The 22,046-nt window shown below is 37.5% G+C and overlaps 1 protein-coding gene and 2 pseudogenes across 1 annotated transcript; all 3 read left to right on the forward strand.

Moving 5' to 3' along the window:
- The first annotated feature begins 2,964 nt into the window (after positions 1–2,964).
- On the forward strand, positions 2,965–3,659 carry LOC114051842 (annotated as a pseudogene).
- A 6,686-nt stretch (positions 3,660–10,345) lies between these two features.
- Positions 10,346–11,278, forward strand: LOC114051861 (olfactory receptor 4C15-like). Its single transcript, XM_027874251.1, has one exon. The coding sequence runs from the start codon at positions 10,346–10,348 to the stop codon at positions 11,276–11,278; it is 933 nt and encodes a 310-aa protein (XP_027730052.1).
- Positions 11,279–11,687: 409 nt separating this feature from the next.
- LOC114051878 lies at positions 11,688–12,439 on the forward strand (annotated as a pseudogene).
- The last annotated feature ends 9,607 nt before the right edge of the window (positions 12,440–22,046 follow it).

Below are 22,046 nucleotides of genomic sequence, written 5' to 3' on the forward strand. Positions count from 1 at the left end.
AAACCGGGTCAAGTGACTTGACCAGGGTCACACAACTAGTAAGTGTCTGATACCAGATTAGAACTCAGGAAGACAAGTCTTCCTGACTTCAGGACTGGTGCTTTATCCATTGCACCATCTGGCTGTCCCTGTGATTAGATATCAGAAGTTATTAATATCTTCTCTTGTATCAGTCTCATTAACAATCCTTTTACCCAGCATCTATAGCTTCAGTGATATCCAAAGGATCTAATCAGGGTGACTATAATCATGTGGACAACTGATAGGCATTATGATCATTCTCAGTGTTTTACATGGTATATTTAAAAAATATTTTATTCTTTTAATTTATGGAATAAGACAAGCATTTCCATAACAACATAATAAAAAAGATAAAGCTCATGAAACTGCAAATCTGTTATATACAACTTGCTATTCTCTTCAAATATATAATAAATATATCATATAATTTTTTTCTTTTTATTACTTTTCTTCCCTCTCCACTGACCTAGAGATGACTCCCATTAGACTATATGTGTGTATTATGCATGCATGTATATATGTATATATACATGTGTCTGTGTATGTATACATACATATCCATATGTGTTCACACATTTATATATGTATTCATGTGTGTGCATATGTGTCTGTGTATTCATGTGTATACACATCTATGTAGAAATATACATGCATATACAGACAGACCCATTATGCACATTTCTAGTTCTTTCTCTGGAGGCAGATAGAATCCTTCTTCACATGTCCTTTATAATTAATTTGGGTATTTGTAATAGTCAAAATGACATATGCTCAAAGACATTTTTAACAAAATATTGCTGTTATTGTATACAATGTCTTCTTGGTTCTGCTAATTTTACTATTCATTTTTGGGTGCAAGTCATTCTGTGTTTTTCTAAGATCATTGAGCTCATTATTTCTTACAACAGAGAAGTATTCTATCAAAATCATATACCACAACTAGTTCAGCCATTCCCCAATTAACAGGCATCCTCCAAATTTCCAGATTCTTGTCACCACAAAGAGAACTGCTGTAAGTATTTTAGAACACATGTGTCATTTTTCTTTTTCCTTAATCATCTTTGGAAAGAGACCTAGTCATGGTATTGCTGGGTCAAAGAATATAGACAATTTAATAATTATTTGGCCATAATTCCAGATTGATCTTTAAGATGTTTGGATCTGTTCACAATTCCACCAGCAATGAATTAATGTCCCAATTTTTCCACATCTCCTCCAATATTTGTCATTTTCCCTTTCAATCATTTTAGTTAATCTGCTAGGTGTAAAATGATATCTCAAGGTTGCTTCAGATTGTATTTCTCTGTGCAACAATTACTTGGAGCATTGGTCATATAACTAAAAAAAATTTTGTTTTCTTCATTGGAAAACTGTCTGTTCAGATCCTTTGACCACTTATCAATTATGTTTACTAATGTTTTAAGTTGAAATACCCTATAGTAAATTGGTAAGAGGTCTGAATTTAGAATCAGAGGTCACAAATATGATTCTTAGTTCTTTCTCTTAGTATTTATGTGACCTTGGGAAAATCACTCAAAATGTTTATATTCATTTTTCTCATCTGTAAAATGAGTAATTTCAATCAGATATTCTATATGGTCAGTTCCAGATACAGATTTATGAGTTTTTCTCTCTCTTAATAAAAGGAAAACTCCTTATGAACAGAAACCATTAATATGGTTCTTTGCCTTTTGGATGAAATAAAGAATGACTTTCTCAAAAGGAAATGATAGTAGCTGCTTGAAATGTAACTAATACGGTTGACTTGAGTTATTGGAGAGTATATAAAATGTATTGTTAAAGGATAATTTTTGATCATTCTCAAAACAATTAATCAATAAGAACCAATGAATTTCAGTAAGAAAAATTCATATGTGACTAATCTTCTTTCCTTTTTTGATGTGGTCACTACCATGATAGATGAACAGAATGATAATGATGACATATTATAAATTAACTTATGTGTGAATCAATAATATACACACACACATACACATGCAGTTGTACATACATCTATGTGTCTGTGCCTACACCTGTGTGGATATACATATATACACACACACACACACACACACATATATATATGGTCATAGCATTGCTACACATGTGTATATGTATATACACATACATACATATACACATATACATATACATGCATATACACATATACATACAAATATACACATACATACACATATACATACACACACACACATATATACATTTACATATACATGCATACCTATGTATATGGAAATGTTTGCTGAATTGAAGGAGCTGTACTTTCCAAAATGATGGTTTTGATAATCACACTGTGCTTTGACCTTATTGGACCACATCTGGAGTATTCTGTTCAGTTCGATGTGCCAAATTTTAGAAAGGATATTTACAAGATGTAACACCTCCACAGAATGATGATGAGGAAGATGAGAATACTGAAAAGATTATATGCCATTTAATGGGTTAAATAACTTGGAATGCTTTTTATTAAAAAAAAAAGATTTAAGGAGGACATAACATCTTGAAGTATTTGAAGAATCCTCATATGGAAAGTGAGATTCATCCTCCAATTTATTCCAGAGATCAGAAGTAGAAATAATGGTTATAAGTTATGCAGATATATATTTATGTTTAAGGAAAGGGAAAATTTCTTATCAATTAAACCTATGAAATATTGTAATGACAGAAAAAATAAGATTGACTCTAGAAGGACAATAGGAAATAGACAAGGAGAATGTCAGTTTTCAGTATGAACTTCAATAATTAGCAAGTCTTACTCTGTCCTTTTAGTGACATAGACATTTATTCCTTCATAAACAAGCCCAAGAAATGTGAAGGGTGGATTTCAATAATTGATGGGAAGTGCATGTTCTTAGTAACTGTCCATGTAAGATTTTTAAAGGTACGCGTAATATTGAAATACTTGAGAAAAGACACTAACTGATTGTAGACAACCTCTCTAAAAAGCAGACTATATCCTTTGATGGATGAGTGCATGACTCAAGTATTTGGAATGCATTTCCTTGGATATATGGAAGTCTTGGTCCTTATCCTCATGGCCTATGACCGCTACGTGGCCGTCTGTAAGCCTCTGCACTACACAGTCATCATGAACCAGAATATGTGTGGGATTTTAGTAATATTGGCCTGGGTGGGGTCTTTTCTGTATTCCATCACCCAGATCTTCCTTGCCTTGAGTTTACCCTTCTGTGGTCCCAATGTGATTGATCACTATTAGTGTGACTTGCAGCCTTTGCTGAGATTGGCCTGAACTGACACCTATGCGATAAACCCATTGATAATTTCCAATAGTGGGATCATATGCATGATGAGCTTTGCAATTCTAATGACTTCCTACATTTTCATCCTTTATTCCCTAAGAAATCATAGTGCAGAAGGGAAGCGTAAAGGCTTGTCCACCTGTACCTTCCACATAATCGTGGTCATTATATTGTTTGTCCCTTGTATTTTTATATATACTCGGCCCCCAATTGCCTTTCCTGTAGATAAGTTGGTGTCTGTCTTTCATACCATTGGAACTCTTACTCAACCCCTTGATCTATATGCTGAGGAATGCAGAAGTAAAATATGTTATGGGGATGCTATGGAGCAACATAGTAAATTCACATAGCAAATAGAAAAAATGCCCCCCCCGAATTACTAGCATGTCACTTCATAGCTGTTTACCTCAGTTGCCTCAACTGAAAAGTGAGAATAATTATAACATCTACCTCAAAGGGTCATTGTGAGGATAAATTCACATCATATTTGTAAAGTGTTTAGCAAAATGACTGAAACATAGTAGATGTTTAATAAATAATTATTACCTTCTTCCATTTCAAAGAAGATTTGGAACAATATAATGAAGAGATGCTATCTGCTTGCACTTGTCCCTGACCCCTGCAATCATGAGCATAAGATGTAGAGTGGTAAATACAGAATGACTAATGATTTTATTATATTCCACCCAACGTACCAAAATAATGACAGCACTATGTATGGTTACAGGTTTTGATTAGGGCTAGTGCCTGTATACCACATATTATTATAACTAAGTGCATATAGTTTCTGTTGACTAGGGAGGAAAATCAATGACTTCACAGCTTTCAACTGAGGAAAGATTTTAGAGATCATCTAATGTAACACTTTCACATATATAATATATATATATATATACATACATATATATAAAATCTGAGGACCATAAAAGTTAAACATTTCACCTAAGTTGATATAAATAGTAAATGACAGAGAAATCTTAAATTTTAGTCCAATCCTAGTGCTATTTTCGCTATACTATGCTGCAGCCTATTCCATTTTTTTCCCTTTCCATTCTTGTCCTGAGAACTTTTTCACTTGTTAGGTATGTAGGTAGATCTTCATGACATGAAAGGGGAATGTGTTCACTTCTACTAGGGAAATGTTCTTTTGCTATTTCTTATTATGGTAATTTCTAAAATGCCTTTCTTTGAAATATCTGTGTGCTTTGGTTGAAACAGATTAATCACATACAGTCCAACACACATGCACACACACACACACACACACACACACACACAAACACACATTAATAGCATCTCAGGAGCCATAGTATGAACCTTGGATAGATTTCTAAAGTACCTACATGTGAGAGGGGAAACCAAATTCTATAAGTGAGTGCAAGAAGTCTTTGTGAAGGATAAATTGTTTCAACAGTTTTAATATTTATTTTACAATAGTGCTATGGGTAGAGAAAACAAAACTATAATCAGGGGTGGATGCTAGATTTTAGAAAAGATGGAGTCTTAGTTCACATACAGTTTACAGAATAATAGATAGATTACAAAAAAAATAGAAAAAAGCATCAAAAAAATCATACCTATTCCATGCAATTAATCATCCACTATCTGATGGCAGTATTTATTAATAAACTACATATTCATGATCTTGCATGCAAAAAATGCAAAGAATTTGACTTAAAGTGGATGAGGCTAAACTGAAACACTCAGTTTATTACTGGATATTTCTACCTTAAATATTATGATGTTACAAAAGGTATTCACTAAACTTCTCTAAACCTGAGTCCACCTTTACTACATTGAGTGTGTTATGGGAAATGATCATTTTATCTCTAATATTTGCTGATTTTAAGTAAATATTTCATTGAGGGATAAGATGATGAGATATTCAAAAGGTCGCAGTCAACCCTATACAAATGTTTCTTTTGGCTTCAGAGGTAGCGACATTTATGAAGAGAGTGCTAAATACTAGACAGGATAACAAACTAGTATGAAGACCCAGTTCACCTGTTTTCTGTTTTAGCCAAGACTTGACTCCAGATCAGGTGAGACCAAACTGGATTGGGACTTTCTTCATTCATTGACCTTCAAATCAATAAAGCTTATGGAGCCAATTTCCTCATAATGAACAACCCTCGTTTCCCTGGAGGCTTCAGTTCTCCAAGTTTCTAAAGTTTGATGCAATTACTATAAATGACTGTTGAAGAAAAACATTAGAATCTAAGTGTACCAGGCAGAGAGCTCTGCACCATGCAGATTTAGGCAAACTTTCTATCGTAATACCTTCTGTGTCTGCCTTTCTTGTGGCCATTAAAGGCATGTGGAACAAGGAATTAGAATTATGAGTTCCCAAAATATTAAGTGGCCAGGATCCAACATCCTCTAAGATTACCTCATTCCTGGAGTGAGTAAAGTGACGGTAAGATGATGAACTCATGAAAATATCTTCTTTCTGTAATTCCTTTCTCCTCTTTCCTCTGGCCAACCCTGCTGCAATCCCTGTTCATTCTCCTTTTGACCATTCCCCACTCTGTTCCCACTCTTCCTATTCCTCAGTCTTTTTATCCACGACCTTCAACTTTACCTAATGATCAAAATCTCATCCCTTCATGTCTTTATTTTTCTACTCAACACCCATTCCATAACTTTTTATTTCTTTTTTTTTAACTTAATGGTAATGGAAGGCCAGTCAAAGTGGACAAAAATGGCAAAACAATTAACAAAAAAATTTTGAGGGCTAAGTTCTTTGGGGCTTTGAATGTTTGAGTAAGGACTTCAGCCTTTATTGTCTAGGAGGTGAAGAACCATGGATGCTAATTAATTAGGTCAGAATATTAAAGATGAGTTACTTAAGGAATATTAATCAAGAACCATAGAAATAACTCATCCCTTAGTTTTTGGAATTGATATAGCTGGTATTTCTTGAATTCAAACACATGTCTATGTGTTTTAGTCATGTCTATTCTCATATTTAATGGGTCTCACTGTACATGACACTTGTGATATTGGTGAGATGTCTCATTATTCTGATTTATGTGCATATGCAGAAACATAGATACAAAAAAACTTAAACAAGCCTTTAAAGGTCATACAATAACTCAGCAATAGAGCTTCACCAGAACCTTATAAATGTACTGATGGTGTGTTCACCATAACTCACTGCTGCCTCAAATACAAAGCCCTTGCCTTTTACGGGTGTTAAACTACAAGGATTGACTACTCAGATGAAATGAGGTCTGGTAGCTTTTTTTTTCTGTTTTATTAAAATCTCACCAATACTTTATACTTTTACTCCCAGGATACATTTAAAGATCAATATATTTACCAAGATACAGAATTTTTTTAAAAATTTTTCCAAGAACATTGTCAGAATTGTGGGAGAGAAATTAATCCAGGGCTGGACAGAAATAAAAATCATTATATTAATGTTATTTTGTTTTATTTTTTCTGGAAGATGTAAATAGGAAATATTAAAACAAATAAGCAAAACAAAATAAAACTCACCTTCTTGTATAGAACCTGAAGCATCATATTCTATCTGGTGAATATAAATAATGAACAAAAGAATTTGTTATTTTGCATTTTGCCATACAAAGTGAGAAGGGTAAGGATGGAATATGGAGAAAATGGTGGGGGGAATTAAGGTAGAGGAAGAGAGAGAAAAAAGGGGAGAGAGAGGGAGAGAAAGAAGGAAGGTAGAGAGAGAGAAAAAGAGCGAAGGAAAAAGAGAGAAGGAGAGAGAGGGGAGAGAGATATCCAAAGCCTGGGAGAGAGTGGGAAGTGAGGGGGGAGATAGAGAGGGGAAGCAAAGGAGGAGAGAAAGAGACAGAGAGACAGAGAGAGCATGATTTGGCTGCTGGTTCTTATCCTCTGTTACTACTTCCATTTATTTCTCTACTAACATCATTGTCAGAAGTTTCTTCGAAAGTTATCATCAATTGCACTAATACACATACATATACCATTTCTTGTTCTTCTTTAGTCTTAAAACTATCTAATAGACATATCCTTTTAAGAAATTTGAATCAGGCCTAATACATTTCAAAATACAACCTACAGATGTTTTCATTTGCACAGTACTTTCACGACCCATTTCTCCTTCCTCTTTGAGGTCTTGCAAGTAATCTTGATTTCTGGCCAGAACATTAGCAGTTCTGGCAGCTCCTATGAAGCTGAAGAAGCTTGGAGCTTATCTAAAGAGTTCTGATTGTCAGAAGATCCACACTCATGAGTTGGGGGAACTTCATCATAGGACGAATGCTCACAAGTTTATACATTGTTTTCAGCAACTCAGGAAAAGAATGCATGCTAGGATTGTGCACACCAATCAACCAGTTTATCAAAAGAAAAAAAGGAATTATCAGCTTCCTGTTACATGCCAGGAAAGGAACTGAGGACTCAAATTCAAAGAATGAAAGGTATAATAATTTAATGCATCTTCAAATCTTGAGCATGTGAATTTTTTTTTCTATATTAATCAGCTCCGAGGAAGGAATGGTTTGGGGACAGAAAAATAGAAACTCTGAGAAAAATATAGTAGTAAAAGTAGAGGAGGAGGAGAAGGAGGAGGAGGAGTAGGAGCAGTGGCAGTTCTCAGCCAACTTGAAAACCTCAAGAAAGGGAGTCTTTCTTTCACTGGCAGATCTAAGAAGAAAGGCAGTATGGTGTCATGTTCTGGAAGAACTGAAACATTACCTTTGATATAGTCTAACTGGGAAAGGTTTTCTAGTGCCTCTAGGCAATTTTAAAACTGCAAAACAGTTGTTGATTTTACTAATAGAGACAGTTTACTGATTATGTAGTTTTTTATATCAATAAGAAAATCATGTATAGGTGTAGGGGGAGGGTTCAGGGCAGGTCTGTATCAGATATTTTAGAGGGCAATTGATCTCATAGATGGCACAGGATGTATTAATTATTGATAAGAGGTTTCACTTTGCAGAGATGTATGAAGCAAAAACTCAGAGGAGATAATTTTGGAATAGAATAACTTTTATGAAGTGGCAAAGGAAGATGGAAAACCTGGTATAGTTAGTCATCTCCTGTCTTCATTCCAATCCATGTGATTAAACATTTTATTATTTTTTGTTGGTGGGTAGAGAAGAGGAGGGTCTACTTTCTTCATCCTATGAGATAGATGTTAAATAAATATGAACATTTAACCTCATATTTTGTGGGCAAAACTACTTGCCTTTTTCTCTCTGGGGAGGGACATTGTTGCTCAGAAACAGACATATATCAGAAGACTCAGAAGTTCAATGGCAGAAACATAGGCCTAACTCTGGAATTGACGACAATTCCCTCTTTACCGGAGGTCTTCAAGGATAGGATATGTGAGACATTAAGGTTAAGATGTTTCTGGGACTTCTACTTTGAAGTTTCTAATAGGTAATTGGTTTCGTGGGATTGAAACTCAAGGGAGACACATAGGTGGACATATAGATTAAGGAGTCATTTACACAGAAATGTTAGCTAAACCCATGGGAACTGAGAGAGAGAGAGAAGAGGGAAGTTATTAATGGTTTAATACCATCTTCAAACTAAGTTTCTAATAGAATATTCTAGAATTTTTTATTGCATTTATATGTACGCATGTAAATGTATATATGTATATGTATGTATACACACATGCATATATATTTATATAGGTACATCTATGTATGTATAAATGTATAGTTACATACACATAAATATATATTTCTTGATAGAAGGCACAAATAGGACATTATTAAATATTCCAGTGACAGAGATCCCACAAGGACAGCTAAACTATTACATAATAGCTAGTATTCAGGGGGAAGACATTCTTGCAGTCTGCAGCATTCATTCATATTCAATAAGGACAAATGTAAAACCTTATCTGGATTAAAAAAAATCACCTTGCAAGCAGAGAATAAGGGAGATAAGAAATAAAAGAGCAATGGTATTTTGGGGAAAAAGACACTAATGGTATGTAATAAATACAAGGTCAACATGAGAACAAAGTATAACATATTGAAGAAGAATCATAGGATGTTAAGCTGCATTGCAAGACATATTGGACAATGAATTGCTATACCAGCAGTAAATTTTTAAGAACTTTGTTGTTATGTCACATTTATTTCTGCAAATACTATTTTAAGAAGGGCATTTGGAAACTAGTGAGGGTCATGTAGAGGGAAATCTGAATCATAAAAGGCCTCCTGTTCATATGATCTGAAGATGTAGTGAAAGACATCTCATAATCAATAATGCCACATTGTATGTAAATGTCATTAATGTTGACATATTTTAATAAACTTTTGAACATGTTTGTTATGGTGTTATGGGCTGCAGCACTTATAATTTGTTTCACAGGTTCGGATCTGTACTCACAAAGACAGGTTGACATGTTTCTTAGCTTATAGATGATTTAATAATGGTAATAATCATAGCCATGCATGCATATAAATGTGATTACATATGATTATACAATCTTAGAAGTAAAGACTATTAACAGAAAGATAGAGAGATAAAGATGAAGAAATACATCACCAAGCCAAGGAAGCACCAACTCCTGAACATCTGGCAAGGGGAGTCCTGTATCACAGCCATTGGGGTCTCGGTTGGGAAGGTCCCTATGGCAGAGTGTCCTCTCTGGGGGAGACTCCCCAAGTCACTTTCGCAAGAAAGACCCATTTTATTATCCTTAAACAAAGAAGGCAGGAAGCCAGGAAATAGGTGATTAATTCTAAGGTCCTGAGAGTTTTGGCTGAAACTCTCCATCCTCAAGAGCAATCTTTGTTATGTAAAAAAATGTCTCAGATAAATAACCAGGAACAGGCCAAGTTCCTGGATGTTTACCTCAAGACATGTTTTCTAAGAAATAGTTCCTCAAGTTGGGTCTGGGTTGAAACAAATCCCAGAACAATATGTTAGGCAAGTTCCTTGTCCCTTGGCTTGAGCTGTAGGGAGGGAAGATCTTATACATTAACCCTTCAAAGTTTTTTAATATTGATGATTAAAAACTCTTCTTTCTCTTTTCTGCAGATACTCAATGATTAATAGGGCACTTAGGCCCTTTAAAAATGGAAAATCAGAGTCATGTAACTGAGTTCATTCTCCTGGGACTTTCACAGAATCCAAATATTCAGAAAATGACATTTGTTATATTCTTAGTTTTCTACCTTGCAACTGTTGGGGGGAATTTGTTTATTGTTGTGACCATCATCTGCACCCCTTCTCTTTTGGGTTCCCCATTGTACTTCTTCCTAGCCTTTCTATCTCTCTTGGATGCCAGCTTCTCCTCTGTCATTGTTCCTAAAGTTATCAGAGATTGTCTCTATGAAAGAAAAACCATATCCTTCCAAAACTGTATGGGTCAGATTTTTGCACAACATTTCTTGGCTGGTGTTGAGGTGATTGTCCTCACATCCATGGCTTTTGACAGGTATGTGGCTATCTGTAAGCCTCTGCACTATGTAACAATAATGAATCGGCCCCTGTGTTTGTTGCTGGTGGGAGTAGCCTGGGCTGGGGGCTTATTGCATTCCATGATTCAGATTTTCTTCATGCTTCCCTTACCCTTTTGTGGCCCCAATGTAATCGATCACTTCATGTGTGACTTGTACCTTTTGCTGGAACTTGCCTGTACTGACACCCATATACTTGCTCTGGTGGTGGTGGCCAACAGTGGCTTAATCTGTATGATCAATTTTTCTCTTTTGCTTGTCTCTTATGGTGTTATCCTTTACTCCCTAAAGACACACAGCTCAGCAGCACGTCGCAAAGCCCTTTCTACTTGTGTTTCCCACATCACAGTTGTTGTCTTATTTTTCGTACCATGTATATTTGAATATACAAGACCTACCATTACTTTCTCTTTTGATAAAATGGTGGCAATATTTTATAGCTTTCTAACTCCTTTATTAAATCCATTGATCTACACATTTAGAAATACAGAAATGAAAAATGCTGTGAAGAAATTGTGGAGAAAAACAGTGATTAATGTTCAAAAATAAATAATTGAAGGAATTTTTTAAAAGATAAATTAGATGTCTCATCTTGACTTTTCTGCACAACCTCAAAACAAAGTCAAAACAGATAATATAAGAATTATATGTCTTGGTGAGGAAAAATATTTTTAAGACTGTTTTTTTCATAATTTACACTGAAGACATGTTTAGCAGTATAGGCAATAAAAGGCACAGCCACACCCTGTTAATGCATAGAGATAAATCCTAATTTTAAGTTACCAAGAAGCATTTGGTTCACACTTCATAGATGCGACTTAAAAAGAAAAAAAAAATTACAGTGATAAAAAGAGAATAAACTTCTTGAGCCAAGAAAAAAAAGGTTACTATTCATTTATAAGAAATTAAATAGATCTCTGGGAACCTAGAGGAGACAGGGCTCCAGGGACTATAGACCATGACTCAACCAGGATGGGGGTTGCTGTTCCTGGGCCTCCTGGCCATGGCCAATATGTTTCTGAGAGGAAATGATCTGCTTAATGTCTGCATGGATGCTAAACACCACAAGATACAGCCTGGTCCAGAAGATGACCTTCATCACCAATGTAGCCCATGGAAGAAAAATGCCTGCTATACAGCAAACACAAATATTGCAGCCCATGAAGATGCCTCCCAACTGTATCGCTTCAACTATAACCACTGTGGAATGATGACCCCACCTTGCAAATGCCACTTTATCCAGAACATTTGTCTCTATGATTGTTCCCCCGACCTAGGTTCCTGGTTCCGGCCAGTGTTCTCAAGTTGGCAGAGGGAATGGGTCCTGAATGTTCCCCTGTGCAAGGAGGACTGTAGCCAGTGGTGGGAAGACTGCTGAACCTCAAATAACTGCAAAGAGAACTGGCACAAGGGTTGGAATTGGACTTCAGGGATTAACAAGTGCCCAGTTGAGGCTGCCTGCCACCCTTTCCCATTTTACTTCCCAACACCAGCCTCTTTACGTGAGAACGTTTGGAGTCACTCTTATAATGCAAGTTCTTTTGGCAGGGGCAGTGGCAAATGTATCCAGATGTGGTTTGACCCAGCCCAGGGAAACACCAATGAAGCGGTTGCTAAATACTATGCTTTTGCCTCTGCCCCAGGCATCTTCAGTTGGGGTCCAGTTTCCCCTTCTTGGCTTTGACACTGCTGTTGCTTCTCTGGGGTTAATCATCATCAAGCATGAAATCTTACCCATCTACATGCAAAACCATAGCCAAGATGGACTCTGGGTCTGAGATCCCTGGACCCCAGCTTCCTGCCTGACACAGCCTGACTGTCCTGAAACCCTGGCTTCCCAATCTGGATTCTTCCGCCTCAAACTTGATCTGTCCACTTGGAAACCTAGAACCCCACCACATTTCTCATTCCCCACCCCTCTACTGAGGGGGGGCATGGAGGAGTGCCTTCCTTTCTCCCCACTTTTAAGTAGCTCCAATTCCAGTTTCCTACCTCTTCCTCTGCACAGCAAAATCCACCCCACCCCACCCCACCCCACCCCTTCTCTTCTTTAGGGGAAATTAGAAATTATTTCTCCCCTCTCTAAAGTAAAACCCTCCTTGCTCCTTTCAAGTAAGCATCATTTTATTGATTACATTTGTATCCCCTGTACCTGTTCCATATATAAGTAGGTGATTAATAAATACTGATTGATCAAAAAAAAGAGAAATTAAATAGTTACAATATATTATTCTAAGAAAAGTTTTTTAAATGGGGATTTGGACATACATATAACATCCTGTAATGTAGAATTTAACTATTAGCAAAAAAAAAAAAGATTTCAAAAAAAGTATTTTAATCATAAAAGACTCCATATGTGAGCAATACATGCTATTGGAGTTAGAGCAGCAAAGCCCTATTTTTCCCCCATAGCAGTGAGGCCCCATCCTTTCCCTATATGTTGATTAGACAACCCTTTTCCCCATATTCTTAGCCCTTTCCCCCATATGCTGCACAGACAACTACTTCCCCCATACATTGAAGAGGCAACCTCACCACTCTGTAGCAACCTTGTGGTCTAGGGACCCTCAGCCCACCCTATCACCAGGCACCTTGCGGTCAAGGAGCTTTCTGAAAACCACGCAAGTGCAATAAGACTCCTCAATACCCAAGATTAATTTATGTGATGTCAAGGTTCCGATTTATATCTTATGAATATGGTAATTAAGGGACTCTCAAGAGTGAAAGTATGGCTATTTCAAGATAGCCACCTGGAAGACCCAGTACAGTCCAGACACAAGATTTTTTGGGTTTTTTTTTTTTTTTGCTTACATATTGTAAAGATTAGGCCATAGCCAACTGCCATAAGTTATTCCCCCTTCAGCTCTGATATAAGCAAGTCCCCATTCCCCTTTCACCCAAACAACCAAGTATCCTGAGCTGCTTGGTTCCATTTGCTTTTATGACAATAAAGCCCTGCTTGGAAGGATTCTGGTCTTGGTATTCTTACCGACTCTGATCCAGCTCTCCCACTGCACTATAAGGTCATTATTTAAACACATAAACAACAACAACAACAACAACAAAACAAATTAGAAAATCAAATGCATTCAGTTATCATAAAAAAAAATCAACTTTGGTTAAAACAATGTAGTAAAAATCAAACAAACAAACAGATTAATTAATATTTTGAAGGATGAGATAATGAAATGAGATAGAAATAGGAAAACATCCCTTAGCTCAGAGGATATTATAGGGTGTCACTGGAAAATATTCCTGATGTGGTATGGGCCCATCATTCAGTTTCAGATGCCAAGATTTTTGCCCCTTTGGGCAAAGGGAATTTGGCTCCCATTTGTCTTTTTCCTTTAAGGGAAGTACCTGCTTCTCCTAATGGGACACTTAGGCTGCATGTTCCATTCTCCATTTCAGACCTCAAGCAGATTAAGGAAATGCTAGGTCAATACTCTGAAGATCCTACTAAATTTACTGAGGGCTTCAGGGATGTGTCCCTATAATTTGAACTTTCTTGGGGTGATTTGCATGTCTTCTTCTCCACCTGTTGTACCACTGAGGAGAGGAAGAGAATCTGGGAACAAGCCCAAAACTTTGGGGATCGTTTTACTAGCAATGACCCCACAAAATACCCCCCAGGAATAGCTACTGTTCCTGCTCCTGATCCAGGGTGGGATTATCAGAAGAGTAAGGATAGGGGAAAGAGAGACTACATGATAATTTGCCTGTTAGAAGGCCTGAAAACAGCATTTTGAAAGCAAGTAACCTTTCAGAAGATTAAGGGGATTACTCAGGGAGAAAAGGGAAACCCTGTCCTTTTCTAAAATAGGCTAGTAGAAGCCATTAAAAAGGATACAAATTTAGATCCTTACTCTACAGAAGGAGCAGCAATCCTCAGCATGTATTTTGTTAACCAATCTGCCCCAGACATTAGGAGAAAACTGCAGAAATTGGCAATGGGACCCAAACACCTCAGGACCAGTTATTGGAGATTGCGTTTGGAGTCTTTAACAACAGAGACCTAGTTGCAGCAGAGGAGAAAGAAGGCAGGCAGAGGGCTAGATACAAAGACCATGCTAGATTCCTGGCTGCTGCCATGGTCAGAAAAAGACCCAAGGGTGTTCCTGGCAACTTGGGCAGTGGGAAAACCTGCTTTTGATGCCACCAGGAGGGTCACTGGTCTAAGGAGTGCCCCTCCAGGGCACCCACTTTGAGGAAGCCCCCAAGACAGACACCTCCAGGACCTTGCCCAAGATGTGAACAGGAGGGACATTGGAAGAAGGATTGTTCCCGAGGTAGGAGAAGTGGTAGAGCAGTCCCCCAGGACCCTGTCCTCCAGTCTTCTCAAGACTGGGAAAGACATGGGAGCCTGGGTCCTAGCAACACTCCCACTTTCTCCATCTCTCTCATGAAGCCCTGGACAGAAATTGAGGCTGAAAGTAAGGTTACCCACTTTATCATGGCTATGTTCTTTGCTATAACCAATTACTCAGGTTGTATTCACTCCTTGACCCTGCCAGTCATGGACAATGAAGGGAGAACTAAGGGATGTGTCCAGACATACCCCTTCCCCTGCCTAATTGACAATCTGTTATTTAAACACTCCTCCCTTATGCTCTCCTCTTGCCTTACCCCTTCGTTGCAAAGGAACCTGGTGGTGAAATTGGGGAGCCAATTTTCCCTAGTTAAGCCTCCCATCTTCCTTTTCCCCCTGTGTACCTGACCTCCCCATGTTCTCCTGGAAGTGTGGAAGACAATGTGGGATCAGGGAACTCCTGGGTGAACTACTCTTGCCTCCTCAGCCATTGTTCACCTCCAAGGACCTAAAGTATTTTCCCATATCTGCATTTGTAGCCCCAACCAGGAGGCTTCTTTGGCCTCTGCCTCAGGAGTGCTTAATTTCTTGGGAACTCGAGGCTATAGGGTCTCTTTGAACAAAGTCCAGATAACATGCCAGTCTGTAAAGTTTCTGGGCCACAAACTCCCTGTCCCAGCCACTGAGAAACAACTTAGAACTTTTCTTGGTATGGCTGGATTCTGTAGGCTCTGGATCCTAATAATAGTTTTATTGTTAAGCTCATTTATGATGCTCCTTTGGGTCCTGACTCACTCCCTCAGGAGTGGGGCCCTGGCTAGGCTAAAGTTTTTGTGATTTTAAAATCTAAATTGACCCCCATGACCCTAACACAGTCTTTAGGACCTGAGCCTAGCCAGATGGATTGTTTTTCAAAACTATTAACCTTTGTAGTTGCTGGAGGGCCAGCATGCTTCCAAGCCCTGGCTGCTATAGTCATTCTAATTGAGGAAGCCTCTAAATTTACACTTGGCTTAACTAGGGAAGATAACTCCCTAGTTAAACTGGGAAACCAGTTAGACCACTCACACACACTTGGCAACTCTCATCTCCACAAAGCCCCCCTCTCCAATACGACTTTCTCAGAAGTTTAGGCCACTTCATTCATGCTTGCCACTTCTCTATGGGCTACTCTTTCTGTATCTCCACCTTGCTTCTCTACAGGGGAATATTCCCATACTTGTGAGGCAAGTTCCAAGGCCAATAGGCAAGTTAACACCCCTGTGGAAGGCTGGCTTGTTAGAGTTTCTGCTAATATTTTGACCTACACTACCTGTGCAGACACCACTAGTGACAAGAATTTTGAGGAAAAGGTGAAACAAAGTGCCAACAGATGGCACACCACAGAACTACTGTCTTGGTCACCCAATGTTTGACACCCTACAAAGACTTTGGGGTGTGCACCCTCAGATTTTTAGCACCCCGCTTCTCGATTTTCAATGCCACGCAGCCCACAGTCTCTAATTTAAGGGAAAACATTGCTTTTGGGGAAATGTCTTCTGGTCTCTTAAAAAGGTAGCACACTATCTTATGCCCTGGTATAACCTACAACATGAACATATTCTCTTTTACCTTATAGAGACTATTCGCCAGTTAGAAAATGAGACAGCTTATGGACTTCAGGAAATCCAGCAATCTCTAGATTCCTTAACAAAAGTAGTTCTAGATAATAGAAACACCCTAAACTACTTGCTTGCATCCAGTGGGGGTATATGTGCTTCAGGAAACATCCTGTTGCATATACATCAACAACTCTGGGAAGGTAGAGCCCCTCACTGAACATATTTTGAAAAAGGTTAGTTGGATGCAAGAAATTCAAAATAAACTCAGTGCTTCAAAATCATCTTTTTCATGGGAGTCATGGCTTCTTTCTATATACTCCCCTATTCTTATTCCCCTACTGATTATATTTCTCTTGTGTTTGTTTTGTCCATGTTTATTAAATATTCTTGAAAGATTCCTTTCTTCTAGGGTCAAAGCCATCAGTTTCCAGATGACTGTTCAGGCTTTCTACCAATCTCTAGCCCAATGAACCTGGCATCAGCCGGATTCTGAAGTCTGACTCTTTGAAACAGGACCCAAAAAGGCAGGGACACCCCTCCGCCCCTTGCCAGCAGGAAGCAGTTTCAGAAGCTGAGATCTTCACCCCTTGCCCCAAAAGAATTTGGGTCCCATTTGTTTGAGGGGGGAATGATGCAGTATGGGCCCATCATTCAGTTTCAGAAGCCAAGACCTTTGCCCCTTTCACCAAAGGAAATTTGGCTCCAATTTGTCTAAGGCCCCAGAAAACCCTTAAACTTTTTTTTTACTCTGGTTTCTGGTTCCTTATTGACTCCCTTTATCTCCCTTTGAAAGCCCTACCCTACCTTTTGATCTTATTCATATATCTCTGAAACTTCTTCCTTCTAGTTCCCTTCATTATCTATTTCCATTGTCTATTCAATCTCTTAGATCTTCCAATCAGAATTCTCACCTAGAACCTTTTCTCAACCCTCCCCCCTCCTCTGGCTACCCAAAGTTATTTTTGTGTATATAAGATCCACCTTGGCCCCATTCAAAAGCTGAGACTTTCTAATGCCCAAAAGGCTGAGACCCTCTCATGCTCACTCTCCCTATGGGTGTTACTAATGTTCATATTCCTTAAGAGTCTGGCCTATATGATTTATCTCTAATAAGCTTTTTCTCTGGCTAGAAGATTTGGGTTGAATTCATTCATGTAGGGCCCGCATCACGATCTTGTGGTTCCAGCACCCCTAAACCTCTAGACCTCATCACTACCACCTTCTAAAACTCAAAACAAGAGATGAAATTTGTTTTTTTATTTTTGTTTCTGTTGTTAATCTTTCCTCATTTCTTAGCTTCTTTGAGAGATTAGGAGGAGAGCATAGTTATTTGGAATGGGAATGAATTTTTTATCCTATATGAAAGCCACAGAAAGAATGAGGAAAAGGTTCATTCATGCAAAATAATTTGGTCTCATAATCTAATAATGAATTAGATTTTAGATTAGATGGGGAATGCAGTAAGGTATGGATGAATTAAATCAATTTATTTTAATTGGACACTGACAATAAATGTCTTTTAAATTAATTGGCAAGAAGTTAAGAGAGACAGAGATAGACAGAGAAAGAGAGACAGAGACAGAGGCAGAAACACAGAAAGATAGAGACACAGAGAGACAAAAAAAGAGACGGAGACAGAGAGAGAGGCAGGCATATGATGGACCCTTTTGGTCATCTGGCAAAACATATGGAAACTCTTTTCAAGTGTCTGAGATAAAACCTTTCACTGAATAATATTTCATATGCATCAAATATATAAAAACATAGATTTACAAAAGAAACTATATTTGTGCTCTGGGAACCTGGCCAGTTCATTGGAACACATCAAGTTAATTAATATTCTAAGATGTTTTGCTTGCTCCAGGACCTTGGCCAGTTGTTGGACAGAGTGAAAACATCTGCTAGAATCATGGACACTTCTGGTATGGGGCCTTCTTTGTTAGAGGCCCTATTTAAATACTAATTGGGAAAGCCATCTTTGGATTCTGACCCATGGAGAGGCTGTTCTGCCTGGGACTTTCCTAAACAGGACCCTGAATGCTGTACCCCGGGAATCCCCAGCTTGAACTTCAGGTGTTGGTGCCTCCCTAAATTGGTGATGTTTTCTTATATTATTGCTATCCTTTGTATTCTTAGCCTAACTATAGTCATATTACTAATTGTATGTTGCTGTAAATCTAGCTTTTCTATACCTGTATTATAATCTTAATTAAAGCTACCTTCACTTCTCTCTCTAGGAGTGTGTCTTATTTTGCGAGCGATTCCAAACCACATTTTTCTTCCTTAATCACACACCAGTAAAATCACTTCCAGTCAAATTCCTGAATGATCTCAAGGTAATTGTATGTACTAAAATTTTGATAGCAACATGGTTGTATCAATGAAACTGAAACATAGTAGGTATTTTTTCACTTGGGGAATAAGGGAAGAAATTACTGTGTATGAATATGATAGAATATTGTTAAAATGCAAGAAATGACAAATATTATCCTTTCAGAGATTTTCATTATGATTTATACGAACCCATGCAGAGGAAAACAGAAGGTAGACAATTACATGTTAATACAATAATGTAAAGGAAAGTTATTATTAATGTTTATTATTGTTATTATCATTATTTGATTTTTTTGGTGAGGTAATCTGGATGAAATTACTTGCCCAGGGTCACACAGCTAGTAAGTGTCAAGTGTCTGAGGTTGGATTTGAACTCAGGTCCTACTCACTTCAAGATCAGAGCTCTATCTACTGCACCACATAGTTGCCCCTAATAAACATTTTTAAACATTGATCAAATTGCATTAAGTTCTGTGACATTTACCTCAGAACATCTTTGGGTTATTCAAAAGTGACCTTTCAGGACATTTCATAAACAAGATATATATCTCAGCAATGATGTCATAAATGAAGTTATTTGTAATTTTCATGGAGGGAAGAAAAAGTACTTTGACTATACAATTCACTAACTTGCTAATTCAGTGAAAATCTGGCATATGGGTAAACGAGGGTTAATTTGTTAGGGAAGTTTGTTCCTAAACTGACCAAAGTCAAATGAGCTAAAGGCACCAACCATCCCACAGAAGACCACCTCTTATTTCCCTGGTGGCTGAGTCAGTTCTCTAAGTTTCTTGACTTTAATGCAATTTGTATAAGTATCTGTGTGATTAAGAAAATCTTTGTCCTTTAAGCAATGCTCACTGTGGGTCAGAGTATAGGTCAGAGAGTATAGAGCTCTGACCTTTATTGTAACAGAAAAGGGAAAAACGTTCTTTTCTTTATGAAATTTTGAGAACATCCCATTTCTTCTGCCAAAGGTAAGTACCTCATTTACTATCAGGAAAGAAGCATAATGGGATGGTAATCCAAGGAATATCATGAATTTCCCATTTGTTAAAATGATAGTTATGGATTTTGTTAAAACTTTTTTTTTCTATTTTCTTTTATTGGAATAGTGAATATTTTTGAGGAGATTGTCTGCTGCAGTACAGACCACTGACTTGTCTGTAATTTATGCTCTTAGAGAATGTCATCTGGAATTAAGGCACTAAGTCACTTGTCTTTCTAGGATCATGCTAGCATGTAGCAAAACTGAATCTACCGGGACATCTCTTAACCTTAAACCACAGTATAGTTTTAGCTCATGTTATAACAAACTGATTCAGATGCAACACTACTTAGCATGGTGCTAGAACATGAGGAGACCTTAATAAATGTTTATTGAATCGATTGTATCTGAAGACAAATGTCTTTCTTAAGGTAATAACTAGCAAGGTCAGTTTAAGGTATATGACCTTTGTGATACATTTTCCACCTCAAGTTATGATTACCTGTTTCTAGGCTTACTGTCTCCACTGCTCTTCATGGCATTCTGGATCTTCCAGAAGGAACAAGTAAAATCAAACCCGGGGTGTAAATGTTGCATTTGCAGAAACCTTCCCAAGACTTCAGAATGCTTTGTTATAAAAACATGAAGAGGTCTTCAGGTTCCAGTTAAGAAAGATGAAGAAAGGTGAGTGATGCTGCAATGATTTTTATAAGCTTTGGAGCTTTTATTCTTGCTTTGGCCTTCTTTGTTTTAGTTCTTAAGGAAGGGTGAACAATCAATGGAATATAATTATGAGGTAAAGACTATCTGGTAGCCAAAGTGTAGTATCATTCAAAGAATAATGGACTTGGAGTCATAGGCCATAAGATCAGTCCAACCTCTTAACCTCTGACACCTGTATGACCTTGGGGGATCTACTTAACTTTTCTATGCCTAACTTTCCTCATTTTACCTATGAGGAATAGTGTTCTTTTGTGAATTCTTGATAGGGTAATTCTATCATCACTCATATCATAATTTGTGGGGGGAAAGCAAACAAACAAACAAAAAGGAAACCCACAAGGGCAGGTGATGAAGCAATGAATATCGTCCTATCATCTATTTCTCTTTTCATTCTCATTCTGATTCACTCTTCTTTATCCCCTAACCCACTCCAATTGTCCCTGAGTTCATTTATTCAGGTCCTCTATCAATGTCCAGTTACCACATTCTCATGACTATTCTTTTTAATAATAATAATAATAATACATTGCATTTATAATGTACTTTAAAGGTTATAGAGTAATTTGCATGTTACTTTACTTAATCTTCAGAACAACTTTGGGAGTTAGTGGCTATTATTATCTCCATTATAATATTAAGCAAGCTAAGACTGAGTGACTTTATCACAGTCACACAACTAAAAATTGTCTGAGGTGGACTTTGAAATCACGTCTTCCCGACTCCAAGTTAAACACTCTAGCACAGAGGAACCGCCATAATCTCCTCTATATCCCATCCCCCATTACTCTCTCTGTGGTTAGTTTACCATTCTCCAAACATTCTGGATGGGATGATGATTTGAAGACAAGGCATTGGGCATCATTTGCAAGGATAGGCTGACTTCATGTTCTGGAGGGACTTTTAATACCAGCCTAAGGGATTTAGGATAGTTAGGCACCAAATGAAAGAAAGGAGCATCATGGCTATTTGATCAGGGAAGGGATGAGGCCCAAGCAGTGACTGGAGACTTCTTTGACATTTCTGAGTTGCTTGTCTAGATATAATAATTATTTCTTCCTGTATTCATTTAATTTCCACTCCCTATGCAGATATGGTAACATTCTCTTCTTTCACACACATCATTGGCTGCTCATGAGTCTTGCAAGGTAAGTAGGTCACATCTAATGATTGCTATTTTATACTAAGATTAAAAAAATTAAAAAGTTTGTTAAAAATATTTCAGGGAAAAACACACCTTTCTGTATTAGGCAATGAGTTAGCCATGGAGCTAGAGATCCCCATAGTTCCTCACTGTTCCAGTGGCCTTCTAAGTATAAAACATGGCCATTAAACAGATCACTAGTATCCTCAAAATTCTTGTTG

The sequence above is a fragment of the Vombatus ursinus genome, unplaced genomic scaffold (genome assembly GCF_900497805.2).
Source record: "Vombatus ursinus unplaced genomic scaffold, bare-nosed wombat genome assembly UNPS02014806.1, whole genome shotgun sequence".
Taxonomy (NCBI): Eukaryota; Metazoa; Chordata; class Mammalia; order Diprotodontia; family Vombatidae; genus Vombatus; species Vombatus ursinus.